Source organism: Triplophysa rosa, linkage group LG2 (genome assembly GCF_024868665.1).
Source record: "Triplophysa rosa linkage group LG2, Trosa_1v2, whole genome shotgun sequence".
NCBI lineage: Eukaryota > Metazoa > Chordata > Actinopteri > Cypriniformes > Nemacheilidae > Triplophysa > Triplophysa rosa.
The window spans coordinates 28001642-28019505 of record NC_079891.1 but is presented as its reverse complement, the minus strand read 5'-3'; the positions used below and the strand labels follow the sequence as shown (position 1 = coordinate 28019505).

The window sequence follows — 17864 nt, the reverse complement described above, 5'->3', positions numbered from 1 at the left end:
AATTTTGCTGTTAAATTTCCATGTAAATTAACAGGAATTTTTACACCAGGTCGGTCCCAGTCCAGTGTCCGGGGGTTGGCTCTGCCCCTGCCTTCATCTCAGGCAGGATCTGCAAGAATCCATAACCCTCGGATTCTAATACGGACGGGGCCCACGCCAAAGTCCTACATTTTATGTATCAATAAATGTTGTTCATTATATTCAATAGTCTGCCTCATGATTCTTTTCGAGTATAGAAGTTACCTTTACTCTTATGCATTTGCTGGCTACTATTGATCTTTGCGCTGCTACTGCAAGATGCTGTCTTTATGTTCTTCATTAATTTGGAGATTAAATGTTAATGTTTTATAACATTCATTTTTTAAGTAATTATGAGTAATATTTGGGGTTTTGCATCCATAAAATAAAAATCTTGGTTTGTTTAACTTGTTAACATACATAATCCATAAACTTGCAAAGTTGCAATGAACTTGATATATTTTCATAAAATATTTACAGTATATGCTGTGTTTAGGCCTGATATGTTTCTTTGTTATTAACAATACCTGTTTTCAAAATTTTGGACAAGTAATACAAGCTTACAGGAGGTTACTATATTTTTATTATTCTTTTCATGAAGTGTTTAAAGAAATCACATCTAAGAGTTATAGAAGATGTTTTTCAATTAACGTTACCAATATATCCAATATATTTCAACGTAATATCTATAACAAAATAAATTCGGTGCACTGGAATGTCACATTCATTATAATAGAGATAAACTCTCACATACTTTACAGCAGAATGGAGGAAATTCTCCAGAGGTGGAACAAGAGAATCAAGAATCAAAGGACAGTCGGCATTTGTTAAAAAATTAAAAGGATTAAGTTTAATCATCTTAGTTAGAGATATATGTCAGCTCAATGACAAAATAAAGAAAAAAACCCTAGGAATAAATTAAATTAAGTGTCTGCAACGTATGTGCTTTACTCTGTGTCGTCCCCTTATCTATGTTATGTATTGATAAACTGTATGTGCTACTTTACCTCTTTTTGGCTGATAACTAAGTTGAAACAATACTGATAATTATAAAGGTGTTGTAAAAGTATCTTTTTGCTTACGTAAGTGTTCATCTACTTTAATTTTCATTTATGTGAATGTTAGACAGGCACACTGTAAACACAAAGTGAGGACACAAGATTCTTGAAGTATCAGAGGATTTATAATGTAATGGACAACAGTGATTTTCCCAAGCAAAATGTGTTCCTCAACATCTTTTGTTAGTGCTGGAATAACAATCCCGTCAAAAAAGATTTCCATAAACCAAACCCAAACCAAGATTGAAGAGAATATACAGTATAACCCAACCTAACATTGACTACTGTACAATCTGATTGATTAATTAGAAAAGTTGTTCCAGGACAATGATGTTCAACCAAGAACATGTCATACTTGGTGAAATCCTGTTCACGGTACATATATTTCTCAGTTCAAATGTCTTTAAATGTAAAAAATTATTTAAAATGTTAAAAAGAATCAGTCATTATTAGTAACAAACCAGCAAGCACAATTTTTAAAAGCACGACAAGAGACCTATGAAATTCTGGTGTGTATTTACAAGTTTGCTGTCAGTCTTATACAGGCAGCTGATTGTTTTTAAAAATTTGCCTGCAGCTGTTGCTTGAAACTGTTTCTTTAAGACACTATTTTCGAAGTAATTAAGTTGTGTGGTATGAGTATAATAACAAGAAAAAAAACATTTTTTATTTGTATATATACAGTATATATATATTTTAATTTTATGTTATTTTCTATAATATTTTACCCATTAAGTATCAGAGGCTGTTATTTGCAGTTGTGCTGTATAAACAAGTTCAGGGATAATTATTCAGTTAAAAGTGAAAGTAAAAGTAAAAGTGAGCTGCAGAATATTGGCGTGACAGTAGGGAAAGCTAACACTGCTCGGCAAGGATATTATATAAAACATAGATTTGTACAGGCTACCGTATTACGCTATTTAACTGTTTTGTGGGATTCAAGTCATTTCTTCAGCAGCAGATTTTGTGAAGGACAGCAGAGGTAAGGGTTAGCATCATTCATAGCACAGCAAGCATCACCGTCTCGGTTACGCGATATAGTACCAATTTATAGCCAAAGTTTAACCTTGAATTTGGTTACATGTCGTTATTGCCAAAATAACTTGCAAAATGTATGATATGTCATCGTGTAAGCAAAGCCAACAGTGATGTTTCATTTCTTTGACATGTTTTCTGCGTAGCCTGTGCTGTCTATTCTAGGGATATGGTTAGACATCTGACAGCCCAAATTTTGCAAACGCAAAATTGCTTGATGTAAAACGATCGTTTTGTCAATAGTAAGAAGATCTGCTAACGGAATAATGTTGTAGAGTCATGATTTATTTATATTTTACAGCACAATTTCATTAATTTAACATGAATTTTACTAGGCCTATTAAAATACTAATGCTTTTAACATTTGTTTTTCACAATGCTTAAGATATTGAGACAAAAAGGTTCAACTTGTTTTGTTTCTGTTTTGATATGACTCAACAAATGAGGAGAGAAGTAGGCTATAGGGCTCTGCAGAACATGAAATGGGGAGTTTCATGAAGTTATGGGGCGTTTTTAAACCGGGATGGGCGTTTCTCAACCTTTCAATCAAAAAGGGCAGAAGCCCATTTCTGAACTATTGGCCGTTTCTAAACGGGATCTAAACAGTTTTCAACCATCCAGTTTGAGAAGGGAATTGGGAATCGCCCACTTGATTTTTGCAAATAAACTAAAGCGATTGAGAAACGCCCATCCCACTTTGAAAACACCCCCTTATTGAGAAACGCCCCTTTTTATCCTCAAACAAAGCAGTTAATAATAATAAATTCGATGCGTCATTTTTCCCCTACAAAAGGAGGTGAAAGTATGTTTCAAAGAGGTCACGTCAGCATGACTGGGGTTTACAGCTCATATTGGCGTGTGGCGCACACAGCAAGCCTCCACATTTAGAAACAGTTAATTTGTTCTTTGATCAAAGTGAAAAATTGAAACTCTCTATTGTGGTATTTCAACTGAAGCACGAGATTTGATTAGAAAATATGTAAGTGAATTTCATGCAAAGTGGAAAACACTGATCGACAGATAAATATGTCTGGTAAAACAGGTGTCCTGAAATTTCATCCTACCCGTCAGATTATCTACCAGGCATGCGCACATCAATGTATGTCATTTTTTTGCGCTATAAAATCATCCTACCTGTTTAGTTTATAATGCTACGGGAATCTGATAGTGTATTTTCGTTGTTAAATCATTCTACATATTTATTTAATACTGATAGTACAAAATTTATAGGGCGTTGCGCTGTAATTTAATCCTACATGTTTATTTTATGCTGGTAGGATAATCTGACAGGGTATTTACTCTGTAAATTTATTTGATGTGTTTATTTTAAACCGGTAGGACTATCTGACCGGGTATTTTGCATTGTAAAATCATCCTACCTGTTTATTTTGTCGATGTGGTTTAACGTTAGATTATCTTAAATTTTGCCCTGCGGTAAGAAAATCTGATAGAGTAGGAAAATTCGACAGCATTGTATTGTTTTTGCGCAGAATTTGCTTTGATACTAGTTGATTTAGGTGACGTGACGTCATGAATGGCTCTAGCAATCCAGGGGCATGTTCAAGCTCAAACCGGTGCGCAGCGTTTTGCTACGGTTTCCTGGAAACGGTTTGCAACGGTGTGCAACAGGGTTTGAGATGCGTTTTCTCTTGTTTGGTGGGCGTGTCAAGAATGTCGGCCCAATCAGCAGCAGCATGTATATAACCAACGCGGTACTAAAGAGACAGCTCGCACAATGGGTCCAAGTAAAGTCGTTTAAATGTGTCCGCTGCAGCTCGATATACGCAACAATTGAAGATATTAGAAGAGATGCATTTTGCAGTATTAAACACGTATTTATTCCGATTTCATCAGGCTCCGAAAATTCTTCAAAAAGAACACAAAGAATGAGACCGGGGTATCTGCAGGTCGGAGAACTGGGCGTACCGAAAGGTCTTTTCAATTGGACACGAAAGATAAAGGTTATAAAGATACTAGTGCCTATTTTAAAATTGGCCTTGACGCGAATCTAATGTGTGAGTTCTCCGTGATCGCCGGGCTGTTAGCGCCGCCAAGAACAGCTTGATGGCAGCAAATACACCTCAAATTGGCCGCTGCCTCTAATATCTTAACGTTAAGTGGTAATAGGATTATTAGCCTAGTTTTGGATTGTGCTATCTGGGTACACAGCCTGGCTGTATGTATTTATTAGTTAAACGTAGTCTTTGGAGCATTGCCTGTGTACTTTTGACTGAATTGTTTTTCCCTATTGTGTACTATTAAGTACTTCTTATACTTTACAATAAAATGTGTTTTGTATTTGATTAAAAATGAAAATAATCACATTACTTTAACTATTTAAAATGAAAACGAAAAGAAGCAGGTGTTAATGTCATATTGCGTTTTATTGTAAATGTAAAATGAAGGTACAGTGGATGCACATATTGGATTTGAACTATTTAGAAATAACTGATATTTAAGGAACAGCTGATAAGTGTCACAATCAAATGTGAATTACAATTATTATTTAAAGGGTGGTACAATGTCTCTTACGTAATAACACTTACAACTGCACTAGCGTTTTATAAGTTCAAAATAATTTACTTTCCTTGGTGTCATGATAGAATAACAACATGTCATACTGTAAAAGGCATTTCTACCGTTTTAGTACAACTATGATTTAGTATGCTTTAGTATGTAAACAAAATCATGCAGAAAAAGACTGAAATACTCATAAAACATAACGACAGCTGCTTCTAGATCTATTTACTTAGGCCTACCTTCTGTAATTTATTATTAAGCAATTTAGCAAAAACACAGACTTGTCTGAATAAAATTTTATTTCGTTTTTAAGGGCTTATGATCACAAATTCACAATTTGAAACCTTTCCATTACACACATTGCGATCTTCTTCCTGTTTAAAAGAAATGACGTATGTGTGTGGTTAACGCTGATTGGTCAACTAAGTTGGGAAGAAAGAGCACCCTTGACCAATGAAAAACCTTTTTGGCACGCCCCCTACCTTTCGGCACGCCCCCACCTTTCGAAACGCCCATTTCTCCGACCTGCAGAGACCCTACTTGCGTTCAGCCCCGACAAAATTATTTAATACTCTTTAATACCGCGTGGGTTATATACATGCTGCTGCTGCTGATTGGGCTGACATTCTTGACACGCCCACCAAACAAGAGAAAACGCATCTCAAACCCTGTTGCACACCATTGCAAACCGTTTCCAGGAACCGTGTCGTTCAACCCGGAAACCGTAGCAAAACGTTGCGCACCGGTTTGAGCTTGAACATGCCCCAGGTTTTAATGCCTTCTTGGGTTGAGAACGTGTTTTATAATGTAGGAATATTTTGTGAAAAATACAGTTTGCGCATGTGCCTAAATCGTTGGTTTTTATTACTTTCGCTTTCTATCTTTCAAATTAAAAGCAATTAAAAGCAGCATGCTTTTAATAAAATGTTATAACTAACAGGAAAGTGATAGCCCAAGTAAATATTAACATCTATACAATTAAAATAATTTAATTACAATAGAGCTTTAATCGCCTAATCGCCTTTAATCGTCTACATATTTGATAGGTCAGGACATAACAGCAGAGGAAAAAAAGGCACCATCTGGTGGTTATTTTGGGAATAACAGTGGTGGCCTTTTCTTGACAACTTGTAGTACAGAACATTTTTATTTTTGTCAAAGTTTTTTTAACATTATAAAAAGATTTGTAAAGACAGAAGCTGAATTTTATTTCAAACATGCCCTATTGTAATAATGACAGTTACCTCGAGATTACAAAAAATGTAATGTCAAATCATCAAGTATACATCTTATTTTATAATTTGACGGAGATGTCGTCACAAATGAAAATGTAATGAAAATCTTATCGAATTGCACTTAAAGAAGTTCAAATAAGGATTGTGTCTCTGCTATAACAGAAATAGTGTGTGTTGTTAGAAGGGTAATGGGGTGATGAGTCATTATGTTCTCTCAATGTGTTCTCTTTCTGTTTATGGCAGGAAAATGGAAACTGCAACGAGTAAGTTCTGTTAATATTGATTTGACTTTGCTTTACACTTAAAAATAGCATTATGTGAATATATTTAGAGTAACCCACAAAAATTTCAGCTCTATTGCTTTAAATGTTATCAGCCATTATTCTTCTGTGATGCTTCTGTTAAATCTAAATTGTGGGTATGAAAGATTGATCAGTGTTATAACACTTGGTTTAAGTAGTTTAAGGGCCTTTTGTGCAGTGCTTCAAACTTTGATTACAGTTTTGATAGGGTTATTATATTTTACCAAAGCAAAAGCTATTAAAACATTTTTGTTCATAGAAATCAAATAAAATATAGGCTTTAAAATGTTGTAGAAACCAACGTCTTTTCCACACTTCTCACATAGACGTTTTCATCTTCTGTACGTGTTAATTATGTACAGTATGTGATTATGTACATAATAATATGCCACTCTGAATTTTAAGGACATACCATGGTCCTAACAGCTGTTTAATTTAGATTTTATTTCTGTTAATTTACAAAACCAAAATTCCAGGACAACTTCAGAACTCAGAGAACATTGAGGTAAGTTTGAAAGATATATGTCTGTGAAATCCAGGCTAAAGTCTATAAATCTAATTACGAGATAACCAACAAAGTTTAATTTCAAACGTTAATTCCACTATCATTTAAAAAATTTACCAGGCCTTACTTAGTCAGTATTAAAGATGCAAGGTTATATTTTCACAAAATGTTCTTTACACTGTCTAGAATGATTTTATGTATAGTAGAAAATGCCAAATCCCCCCCAAAAAGACTTCAGTTGGAACATATGTGACCCTGCCTGTGAATACCCAGCTAAAGTCATTTTTTGATTTGATGATTAATTTTAGAAAGGGGTTGTTCACCCAAAATAAAAATTCTGTTATAATTTGTGTCATTCATAGCCCTTTGTCTTCTGTGGAACACAAAAGAAGATATTTTAAGAAATGTCTAGGTGGTTTTGTGTCTATACAATGGAAGTCAGTGGGGGGGTTAATGTTAACGTTCTTAAAAATATCTTTTGTGTTCTGCAGAAAAAAGAAAGTCATACAGGGTGAGTGTGAGTAAATGATGATCTGAACATGTTACTGATGACCTTATTAAGCTCATGTTGAACATTTTCTCTGCAGGACAATAATATTAGTGTCAGTCCACGGCCATGTCAAGGTAGGTTTAAGTACCTCTTGGTAAGTATTATCTGCAACAGGGATTCACAATCCTGTTTTTGGACAAATTGCTTTCAGACTCTACAACATTTTTACTTTTCGTGTTTTCTTAAAGGTGCTAGGCTTTTAATTTTATTTCCCTCAAGTACTTATATTATTATTATTAATTTATGGTTTCTTTACGTGTTGTAATAATCAGGGGCGGATTTAGTGATTTGGGGGCCCTAGGCAAATCCATGTATGGGGGCCCCAACTATGCACCATTTTACTTTACTGCAACCCTTACTTTTCTTCCTCCTCAAAGCACACAACTTTTCACCCCCAGTCAAAGTGACAGGGGAAAACTAAGCTTAATAAACACAGATACTGACTAATTAAAAAATATATAATAATGAATTCCCAAATGAAAAACATGGGATAAGTGTCTCAACAAAACACTTATATTAAAGTTCTAAAAAAATTGATGAAATGAAAACTAATAAGTTATATAAAGCATTAAATTTATTCAATCAAACAGAAAAGTTGAAAATTTTAATATAAGCCTTTTTTATAAGACTTTTTAGCCCATAAGTAACCAGTCTAACTAAATGAGCAAAGCTCATTCACACGTTCTCTTGTAGTTCACTGAGCTTTGAACGATTCACTGATCTCTTACATTCTGTGTAACGAATTGGTTCAAAGGAGTCATTTGTTTGCGAGTCGTTCTGATCGCAATGTGCGTTCATACTGGCGAACTCGCTGTGTACAGAATAACGCTGATTCAACGAGCCAACTTCACAGCTAAAAACATTATAATGATGAACAGCAAGTTAATTTAGCAAATCTTTTCAAGAAATTCAAGAAACTGTAAATTGAACGTAAAACTCCTGAACAGCCGTGAAACACAGCTAATACAGTTCCTAATATAGCTCTTTTACTGAACTCTTCAGCATCTCACTGCTGGTAACGAAACAGCGCCGCCATTGTTTCGTAACTGCAGTTACAAATGACAATCTGTTTAATAATGCACGCAGTGTTTTTTGTGAAGACACTCGACATATTTTTGGCGGCACGAAATTTGATTGAGGCGGCCGCCTCCAATTTCTTTATGCAGGAAAAACCCTGATCTGGGATTACTATATACAAAATGTGCCCTCTCTCCGTGTTTTTTGTGGTTAACGACCTTTCATGCATTTAAATGTGGCCAAATTTCTGTAATAGTGCGTACAGTATGAATCGTTAGCACTGTACTGACGTTATTATATTATGTTTTTATGTGCCCATCGATCTGCGCAGCGGAGTCAAACCTTTCTACCTTTGAACTGGCCCTCTCCTACAAAGCGCACAGCGCTCTTTGTTTGACAGATGTTTTGGTCGTCAGTCATTATTGTCGGTGTTCATGGAGAAATACTCACTGGCACATTATCATTGCTCGTGGCTGGGAGAGTGCTGTGTCTGGCGGGAGAGAGATGCGCTACTGCTGTAGGAGCAGCGGTGGAGCTTGTGTGGGGGAAAAGCAGAGACTTTGGCAACAATCTTTTGTAAATCATCTTTTTTACTCTCCGCTGGTGTAGCTGCGTTCTTTGTTGTTTTATTTCCCTTCGACTTTTACTTCGTTTTGCAGCTAATGTACCACAGTTCTACTAATTCCGCTGCTGCGTTAACTTTCTCTAGCTGGTGTCGAACTCGTCTCGCGCATATACGGTGCTAATGGGATGGTCCACTTTAATCTATAATGGGGGGAGTGCCTTCGTACAGATGTAATAACGTAAAACGTTAACAGGGATATCCCGACTATTTTGATGATTAGCCTACTTGGGGCTCTACGTGGCTGCTGACATGTCTTATTGGTTAAGTCCACCCCTTCCTTTTGCGGGCCCCTGGTGGCTCGGGGCCCCATGCGATTGCCTACCTTTGCCTAATGGTAAATCCGCCCCTGCTAATAATACAGCACTTTTATAATTTGTAGCGAATGATTTCACAGACCACCAGGGGTCACCAGACCTCACTTTGAAAATCCTAATCTACAGTACAAGACATGATTTAATCTTACTGTAGTTAAGTAAATTAACATTTTTCAGTTTGTTGTAGAATTCTCATTTGGTAATTTTGCTTTAATGCTTTAATGCCTAATACTCATAACATGTTTGATCTTATATCTGTGTTTGTGTGTATGCTTCTGTCAGAGCTGAAAACAAAATGCGAACGTCATGAGGAAATAGAAGGTCTTCTACAAGAAAAAGAAAAACAGATTAATGATCTCCGTGAACAACTGCGTGACAAGACAAAAGCACTGCAAGAGACAACTGAAAAGACGATTTGCTTACAATATCAATTGGAGGAAAAGGACAGTGAAATTGCACGTTTGAAACAGCAGCTGGTCCAACATCCAGGTCAGAAATTACTGGTTTAAAAGACAAAATTGGGTATAATCACATTTTATAAGGAAGACAAAATTGCATTGTTGTAGAATTACATGCGCAATTGCCTGGGCAGTTTAATCTTAATACTTCACAAGTTCACATTAACATGTACTCAGAAAAGATCAATGATAAGTGAATATTTGGCATAATTTCCAAGGAAAGGGCTCAGAGCTCAGAATTTTAGCCAGAACCCTGAGTACTCACCCCTTTAACTGGGATAGATACCAGCAGAGAGTGAGGCAATGGGGGCTAAAACTGTCATGGGTCAGAGGTGAGGATCAGCTTTACTGTTAGAGGCTTCTCTGTTTTGATTGGTTGGATTTATGACCATGCTCCATACCGAACTTTGTCAAATAAACTTCATATAGTACAACAGATCCTGATAAGCCACAAGAACAAGGGTTCAGTGACTGCAACACTAAAATTACAGTATAAACAGCAATAATAAAGGGTAATAGTTTTAAAGAGCATTAAGACTTTTTCTTTTTGTTAATGGCATTTTACCACAAACCTAAGTGGCCTTATACATTTTTTTTAAGTAATTGGCAGATGCCTTTGTCTAAAGCAACCTACAGTGCAGTGAGTGTTTTTCATGCAATGCTCCACCCGTTGAGCTACAGGAACACACTGAGTTGTGAGAATTCTAAATGTAGGTACACACCAAGCTGACAGTTGGCCGTCACACCGTATGCTCTGTATTGTTGATTCACACCATATGTTAAAGTCTCTAATAACTGTAAATGTCATTGGTTCCTGCTTCTCTTCACTAAATATCATGACAACTAGTCACTATGGCTGGCCCTGGTTCTGTTGTAGAACTGCAAAATTATTTGATTTGATGCTGGCCTGTTCTTGTCAAACATATCTACTGTAGGTCACTGTCAAAAACAATAGCACAAACTAAATGAGGTAATGTAAAGGCAGAAATGTATATTGGTGAAAAATATTTCTACGTGGATTCAAAACTCCTTATCTGTATTAAGTTTTTTTTTAATAGCTCATATGCAATTTCTGAAACACCGTATTGTGTCACGACTCTGCTTTATCTTGTCATGGATTTCTTGGTCTTGTGGCAGAGTCGTGGCAAAGCCTTATGTTTAGTGTGAGAAGCCATGGGGTGTTTACCTTTTTGACATTCCATGCGCCTTCTCGTGTCTTGTCATTGGCCCCGCCCCTCTCTTTCATGTATTGCTTCCCTGCCGTGTCTTATGTTTCTCACCTGCCCCTCGTTATCTTCCTTTGTTTGTTCCCCTATAAATGCCCTCATGTTTCATTGTCCTGTGCTCGGTCATTGTTTCCTGTTGCCTTGTGTTAAGTGTGCCACCCGTGTGTTCTGCCGTTCGTGCCTCAGTGCCAGTTTTGCTGTTTCCGTGTCTAGTCCAGTAAGTGTTGAGTTTAGTTCATGTCTTGTGTTTAGTAAGTTTTCGCTCTGTGCTTGTGTTTATTATCCTTGTTCCTGTTTTTACCCCATTGTGGGTCTTTGTTTTGTGTTTATTGTTTAAATAAAGTCTTTTGTGTTAACCCCTTCACCCCTGCTGCCTGCTATTGGGTTCTTCCCCCACATTTCATGACAGAATGACCGAGCCTGTACCGAACCCAGCAGGTAGCATGGAGGAGTCGAACGAGGTGTTCAGGAGCCGCCAGGCTCACGTCCTGTTCAGCTTCTGCCAGAGGGGATCCCCGTGAAGGACTTCGCCATGGACTTCCTGTCCAGTGCGCGCTACTCGGGGTTCACCGAGACAGAATTGAAGGTAATCTTCAACAGCTGCCTCGATAAACCCTTCGAGCCAGCGGAGATGCGCCGGTTGAGACCCCTGGGCTTCGTGGACCAGGTCCAATTCTCGATGAATCGTGAGGAGTCCAGGGGAATGTCCATGGCGGAGCCTCTCACGGGGCTGGCGACCATCCAGGAGGATAGCCCCTTACAGGTCGGGGTTTTGGGTGTCACCACGCGATCCTCCTCTCCCCCGGCAGCTCCTCCTCCGCCCATCAGCATCCGTGGCCGGCATAGACGAAGGGAGTCGTGGGACTCCCGTCCAACTCCTCCGGTACGGAGCTAACCGGGCTCCCCATCGCTTCTCTCCAGCCGGCCACACGTCCTGTGGGCCGGGCCAAGAAAAAGAAGCCGAGGAGGGGGATGCTGAACCCTGCCCAGCCGCCTGTGAGCGCTGCCCAGTTGGCGTCCCAGCCGGTGCAGCCGGCGTCCAGTCCGGTGCAGCCGGGATCCAGTCCGGTGTCCAGTATCGTGCCCAGCCCGGTGCAGCCAGCGCCCAGTCTTGTGTCCAGTCCGATGCAGCCGGTATCCAGTCGAGTGCAGCCGGAGTCCATTCCGGTGTCCTGTCCTGTCCGGCCGGCCTTCCAGCCTGCGTCGGGCCCAGTCCGGCCGGCCTTCCAGCCGGCGTCGGGCCCTGTCCGTCGGGCCTTAAAGGGGGGCTTCTGTCATGACTCTGCTTTATCTTGTAATGGATTTCTTGGTTTTGTGGCAGAGTCGCGGCAAAGCCTTATGTTTAGTGAGAAGCCATGTGATGTTTACCTTTTTGCCATTCCATGTGCCTTCTCGTGTCTTGTCATTGGCCCCGCCCCTCTCGTTTCGTGTATTGCTTCTCTGCCGTGTCTTATGTTTCTCACCTGCCCCTCGTTATCTTCCTTTGTTTGTGATCCAGTCCGGTGCAGCCGGCGTCCAGTCTGGCATCCCAGCCGGCATCCAGTCCGGTCACCAGTCCAGTGTCCAGTCCGGTGCAGCCGGCATCCAGTCCGGTGCAGCCGACATCCCAGCTGGTGTCCAGTCTGGTGTCCAGTCCGTTGTCCAGTCCGGTGTCCAGTCCGGTGTCCAGACCGGCGTCCAGTCCGGGGCAACCGGCGTACCAGCCGGCCTTCCAGCCGGCGCCTAGTCTTGTCCCGCCGACGTTAGAGTCGGCGGTTCCCCGCAGGACTTCTGCCCCTAAATCACCCAGAATTCCGCACCCTCAGGTGCACTCGGGGACTAGGACTGTTCCCCCGAGTCCCGGCTCCTTTGGACTGCCCCCCCGAACCCTTGTTTTGTCCCACCCCCCCTCCCATGTTTGTTGTTTTTGTTGACCCACCCCAACCCAAGTGTTATCCTTGCTTGTCTGCCCCTTGTCATGTTCACCGTGTTTGTTTGGTTCTTGTCATTGTCACAGTCTGTCTTGTCCTGTTTGTCACCTTGAGGAGCGTCAGGATATCCTTAAGCTCCTTAAGGTGGGGGTTCTGTCGTGATTCTGCCCCATCTTGTCATGTCTTTCTTGATCTTGTAGCAGAATCACGGCAGGATCCCTTGTTTTATGTGAGAAAGCCATGAGTTGTTTACGTTTTTACATCTCATGTGCTTTCTCGTGTCTTGTCATTGGCCCCGCCCCTCTCATTTCATGTATTGCTTCCCTGCCGTGTCTAATGTTTCCCACCTGCCCTCGTTGATTACCCTTCGTTTGTCTTCCCTTTAAAATTCCCTCATGTGTCATTGTCTTGTTGCTCGGTCATTGTATATGGTGTCTTTGGTTGAGTTCCATGTCTTGATGTGTCCAGTGAATACCTGTTTTTCCCATGCTCGTGTTCCTGTTTGCTGTGAAAACCCCCGTCAGTCTAGTAAGTGTTCAGTTTAGTTTATGTCTAGTGTTGTTTATTTTCAGTTTAGTGTTAGTTAGTCTTCGTCCTGTTATTATCTTATTGTATTATGTTCCCTTTCTGTCGGTCTCTCGACGTTGTGTCGAACCGACAGAATGGGGTTTGTCTTGAGAACCTATCATCTTCTGAGTATTTAGAAAAGGCCAATGAAAATTGGCGAATGAAATTTGCATGCCGGGCTCCTCCCCGGATGTCCGGGTATAAGAGGGAAGCCGGCGTGCTCATTCATTCACCTTTTGTTCTTCAGAGCCTACGCATCTGATGAGCTTATCTACGATCTGGGTGATCATTCTTTCTGCTGGAATCTACGACATGGACAGCGGACGGTCCCTTCCTGCAGTGACTCTCCCCTGGGCGTCTCGGCAGTTCCGGAGGTGTTCGAGCAAATTTCCTTTTCTAAAAGAGCAAATTTCTCCAGCGTGGCTTGTCCCGCTGTTCTCATGGGTGCAACACACTCATCGAGGAGGGGGACGGACACGATGCCTGCTTCCAATACGCTGGTGCAGACGTTGTGGATACGTCCTGCCTGCACCGCGGGCGGTGACGATTCAGACGTTGCGTCACAGGTGGCTGTGTTCCCACGGGACTCAGCCACCACCTCGTTTGCTCCCCGTTCCGTGGCGGCAGGACTACGGCCCTGCCGTCCGCTATGGCAAGCAGCGAGGGTGATATGAGGATTACTGTGAGCGATAATCCGCCAGCCACGGCTCACGGACCGTTCACACCTCGTCTCGCTCGTCTGACCGTTCCCCAAAAAAGACGGTCCGCATTCTTATTCCTCAATCGCGTATTCGGACACGATGCGTGATGATGAGATTTCTCTTGCAGCATCGGGGGGTGACGTACTGCCATCCGACTCCGACGATTCCTCGGGCTCCCTCCCTCGGGGGGTCGAGCCCAGGGAAAAAGCGGATGTCGAGATGTCGGCCATGCTTTCCCGGGCCGCCGTGAGTGTTGGGTTGCAGTGCCCGCACTGCCTCTCCCGGCGCTCGCGGCTGGCTACATGGTGCCTCGGTTTTGAGCGCGGCTCCAAGCCGCGCCCGCCCCCAGTGCCGTGTTTACCGGAAGTGCATGAGGAACTTTGTAAGACCTGGAACGCTCCTTCCCGGCACGTTTCACATCAAACAAAGTTCTGTCACCCTCTCTTCCCTCGAGGTTGAGACAGCTGGAGGATACGTCGGTGTCCCCCAGGTGGAGTATGCCGCCGCAGTGCACTCGTGCCCGTAGGTGGCGGCCACCTGGGGGGGCTCGACCTAGATTCCCGTCCAAAGCATGTGGTGTCTCGGCATCTCTGGTGTCGAGAGCTTACATTGCGGCGGACCAAGCTGCCTCCTCTCGCCACGCTATGGCTCCTGCCAGGCCAGGGCGTTGAGAGAGCTCCACGAGGGTAAGACCGCCCCAGCGCTTATGCAGGAACTCCGCGCCGCAACCGACCTCGCTCTACGGCCCAGCCACATCGCTGGGAAGTCGGATAGGGACGGATCCTGCCCTGTCTCTCCATCTGCTGGCCCCCTCCGGGGGGCTGCTGCCCACTTTCTCTCAAAAAAGGAGAGTTTCCTCTCTCTCTGGGTTACCACAGCCGCTCTCACCCTCTGCACAACGGTGAACGGCAAACTCGACGTTGCGTCATGGCAAGGCGCAATGTCGAGTATAAACACCAGCCCTCAGCACTCTCAGTCAGACAGTGCGTTGAGCTGCGCAGTCGCCAGGCAGGAAAAACGGCAGAGCCAATCTCCTTCCCGGGGGACCTCCCCCGGCAAGGAATCCGTACTGCTAGCCATTGAACCACCCCCCGGGGGGACGATGAAAAAGATCGTACCTTAGTCCCGTCTCATTCTGGGAGCCTGTCCGGCTTCCCAGGCTGTCAGACTGGCTAGGGAAGACGATCCGTCTCGGCTACGCGATCCAGTCGCCTCACACTCGCCAAGTTCAGCATCCGATGTACCTCAGTCAGAGGCTAGGATGTTCCGTACTTCGGGCCGAGGTCACCACCCTTCTGGTGAAGGGAGTGATCGAGCCCGTCTCACCAGCCGAGATGTTCAATGGGTTTTACAGCCTGTACTTCATTGTCCCCAAGAAAGGCGGGGGGTTGCGCCCTATCTTGGGTCTGTGTGTTCTGAACAGGCACCTACACTTAGCTGCCTTTCAGGTTGATCACGCAGAAGCGCATCCTGACGTCCGTCAGGTGTCAGGACCGGTTCATGGCAGTCGACCTGAAGGACACGTACTTCATGTCTCGATCCTCCCTATGTTTCGGGGAAAGTTTTGTTGCAAAAAGTTTCCTTTTAAGCGCGCTGTCGATACATTTATTATGGTTTGTAAATCCAATCTGTATTATGCCGCTGCTCGCTGACATCGTGTCTGATGAATGATTGATGCTGGTTCGTGCCACGGACGAATCATTCATTCGAACCGGTTCTTTCTTTTTAGTGAACCGGTCGAACCAGTTCAGCTGAATCGTTCCCGTTTAGCGTCTCCCGTAAACACTTAATATTATCCACAAATTAATTCCTTTCTTCACTTTCTGGCTTGCATGACAGTCCCGTGGACTTGAATCAATATACCTGAGTTATTTAGTTACACCAACAGCACACACTGAACTGAACTAATGTGTGAAGAGAGAACTTATGAGCACGCGCAGCTCTCGTTCTTGAGTCGAGAGTCGGCAACAGTTTTCGGATCATTAGTTTTCGGATCACTAGAATATTGCTCTATCAATGCTTTGTTTTGAAGGAGAAAATAAAACATATATAGCTGGACTCGGACGAGACCGACTAGAACATTTGCGAGACCAATGACCAAGTCCGAGACAAGTCCGAGTTCAAATACCAACGAGTCCAAGACAAGTCCGAGACCATAAAAAAACGTCTCGAGTCCGGACTCGAGTCCGAGACCGGACTCGAGTACTACAGCACTAGGTGTTACCACGTCTGGAGCACTAGGTCCGGTTAGAGCTATGTGGGAGATAACTCAACTGTTCCCCGGCCTAAGGGGGCAGGGCTGCTCTGCCCAGCCTGTCCCCTGGAAGGGTGCTTAGTGATGGATGGAATGCCTGTTCTTTACCCGAGGGGAAAGAAGTGAGGCGGGATCGCCACTGCTCCCCCCGGAGGGGGAAGGGCTTCCGCAGGCGTACGCCCTACCGGCTGCCGGTCACACACTTTGCCAGGATGCGGGCTGACACCGGTTCCGCGCGTAGGTATTAGAACCTCACGGAGTTGTTAGGCATAGCCCAACCCGCAGCTCCGCAGATGTCTGCCAGAGAGGCGCCCTGAGCCAGTGCCCACAAGGGGTGAGCCTCACCCCCAACGGGCAGGGGCGAAATGAGATCGAGGGCATCCCTAACGAGGGCATCCACGATCCAGTGCGCCAGCCTCTGTTTGGAGACAGCCCTCCTGCTGACCTCCGAAACAGACAAAGAGCTGCTCAGAGCTTCTGGGCTCTGCGTGCGGTCCAAGTAGAGGCGCCGTGCGCGTACTGGACACAGCACGGATAGGTTGGGTCTTCCTCCCCGGTGGGGAGCGCCTGCAGGTTCACCACCTGGTCTCTCGGGGGAGTGGTGGGAACCTTGGGCATGTAACCGGGGCGGGGTCTCAAGATAACGTGAGAATCCCGGCCCCGAGTTCTAGGCAATCTGTGGACACGGAGGGTGCTTGTAGATCCCCTACTCTCTTGGAGGTGAGCGCCCTGCGGAAAGCCGTCTTTATCAAGACTGAGAAAGAGCGGCAACCCCGAGAGGCTCTAAGGGGGCGGGGCCTCTTGAGGCCCACCACCTAGGTCGCAAGAGGGTACGGAGCGCGGGTAAGGTGGTCACCCTCTCGCGCCCCTTAGGAACCTAATGACCAGGTCGTGCTGTCCCAGAGGCAACCCAGCACTTGGGTCATGATGAGCGGCCGTAGCGGCTACATACATTCCCAGTGTGGAGGGGGAGAGGTTACTCCCCCGTCTCTCTTGAGGACGGGACAGCTCGTACCCGACCGAGCAACTCCGCGGGTCTTCTCCCGAGAAGAGCACCAGGACGAGAAGAGGCGCCACCTATGGGCGTATAGCCGCCCAGTGGCCGAAGCCCTAGCCTGAGTGACGTCCCAACCGGACCGGGGGTGGGTCACTCAGGATCTCCTCGTCCCGTCCAGACATGGAGACCAGGTTTTGCCTGGGATGCCGTAACGTGCCCCTTCCCCTGGGGAAGCTGTCCGCCAGGGGGAGCGGCCAGGGGGGAGTTGTTGTCAGAGCCTCAGCTCCGAGAACCAAGTCCTGGTTAGGCAAAGGGGCGTAACTAGTACCACTTGATGCTCCTCTTCCCTGGCCTTGCACAGGACCTGTGCAATGAGGCTCACTGGGGGGAAGCGTACTTCCCTTGTCCCGCGGCCAGCTGTGCGCAAGGGCATCCGTGCCAAGGGTCCTCGGACAGGGAGTACCAAAGCGGACAATGGGTGGAGTCCGGGGAGGCAACAGGACCACCTGTGCCTGGCCAACTGCCCCAAATGAGCCGGCTGCGCGGGGAGGAGTCGCCACTCTCCGCGAGGC

General features: G+C 44.1%; 1 protein-coding gene across 1 annotated transcript in view; it reads left to right on the top strand.

Annotated features, from left to right (window-relative positions):
* The first annotated feature begins 1895 nt into the window (after positions 1-1895).
* LOC130563915 (uncharacterized) overlaps positions 1896-17864 on the top strand; it is a 20476-nt gene continuing 4507 nt past the window's right edge. The window contains exons 1-5 of the mRNA XM_057349722.1: positions 1896-2058; positions 6110-6129; positions 6645-6673; positions 7261-7297; positions 9462-9668. Coding sequence (XP_057205705.1) covers positions 6114-6129; positions 6645-6673; positions 7261-7297; positions 9462-9668 — 289 coding nt within the window. The 5' untranslated portion in view covers positions 1896-2058; positions 6110-6113. The remainder of the gene's footprint in view (positions 2059-6109; positions 6130-6644; positions 6674-7260; positions 7298-9461; positions 9669-17864) is intronic.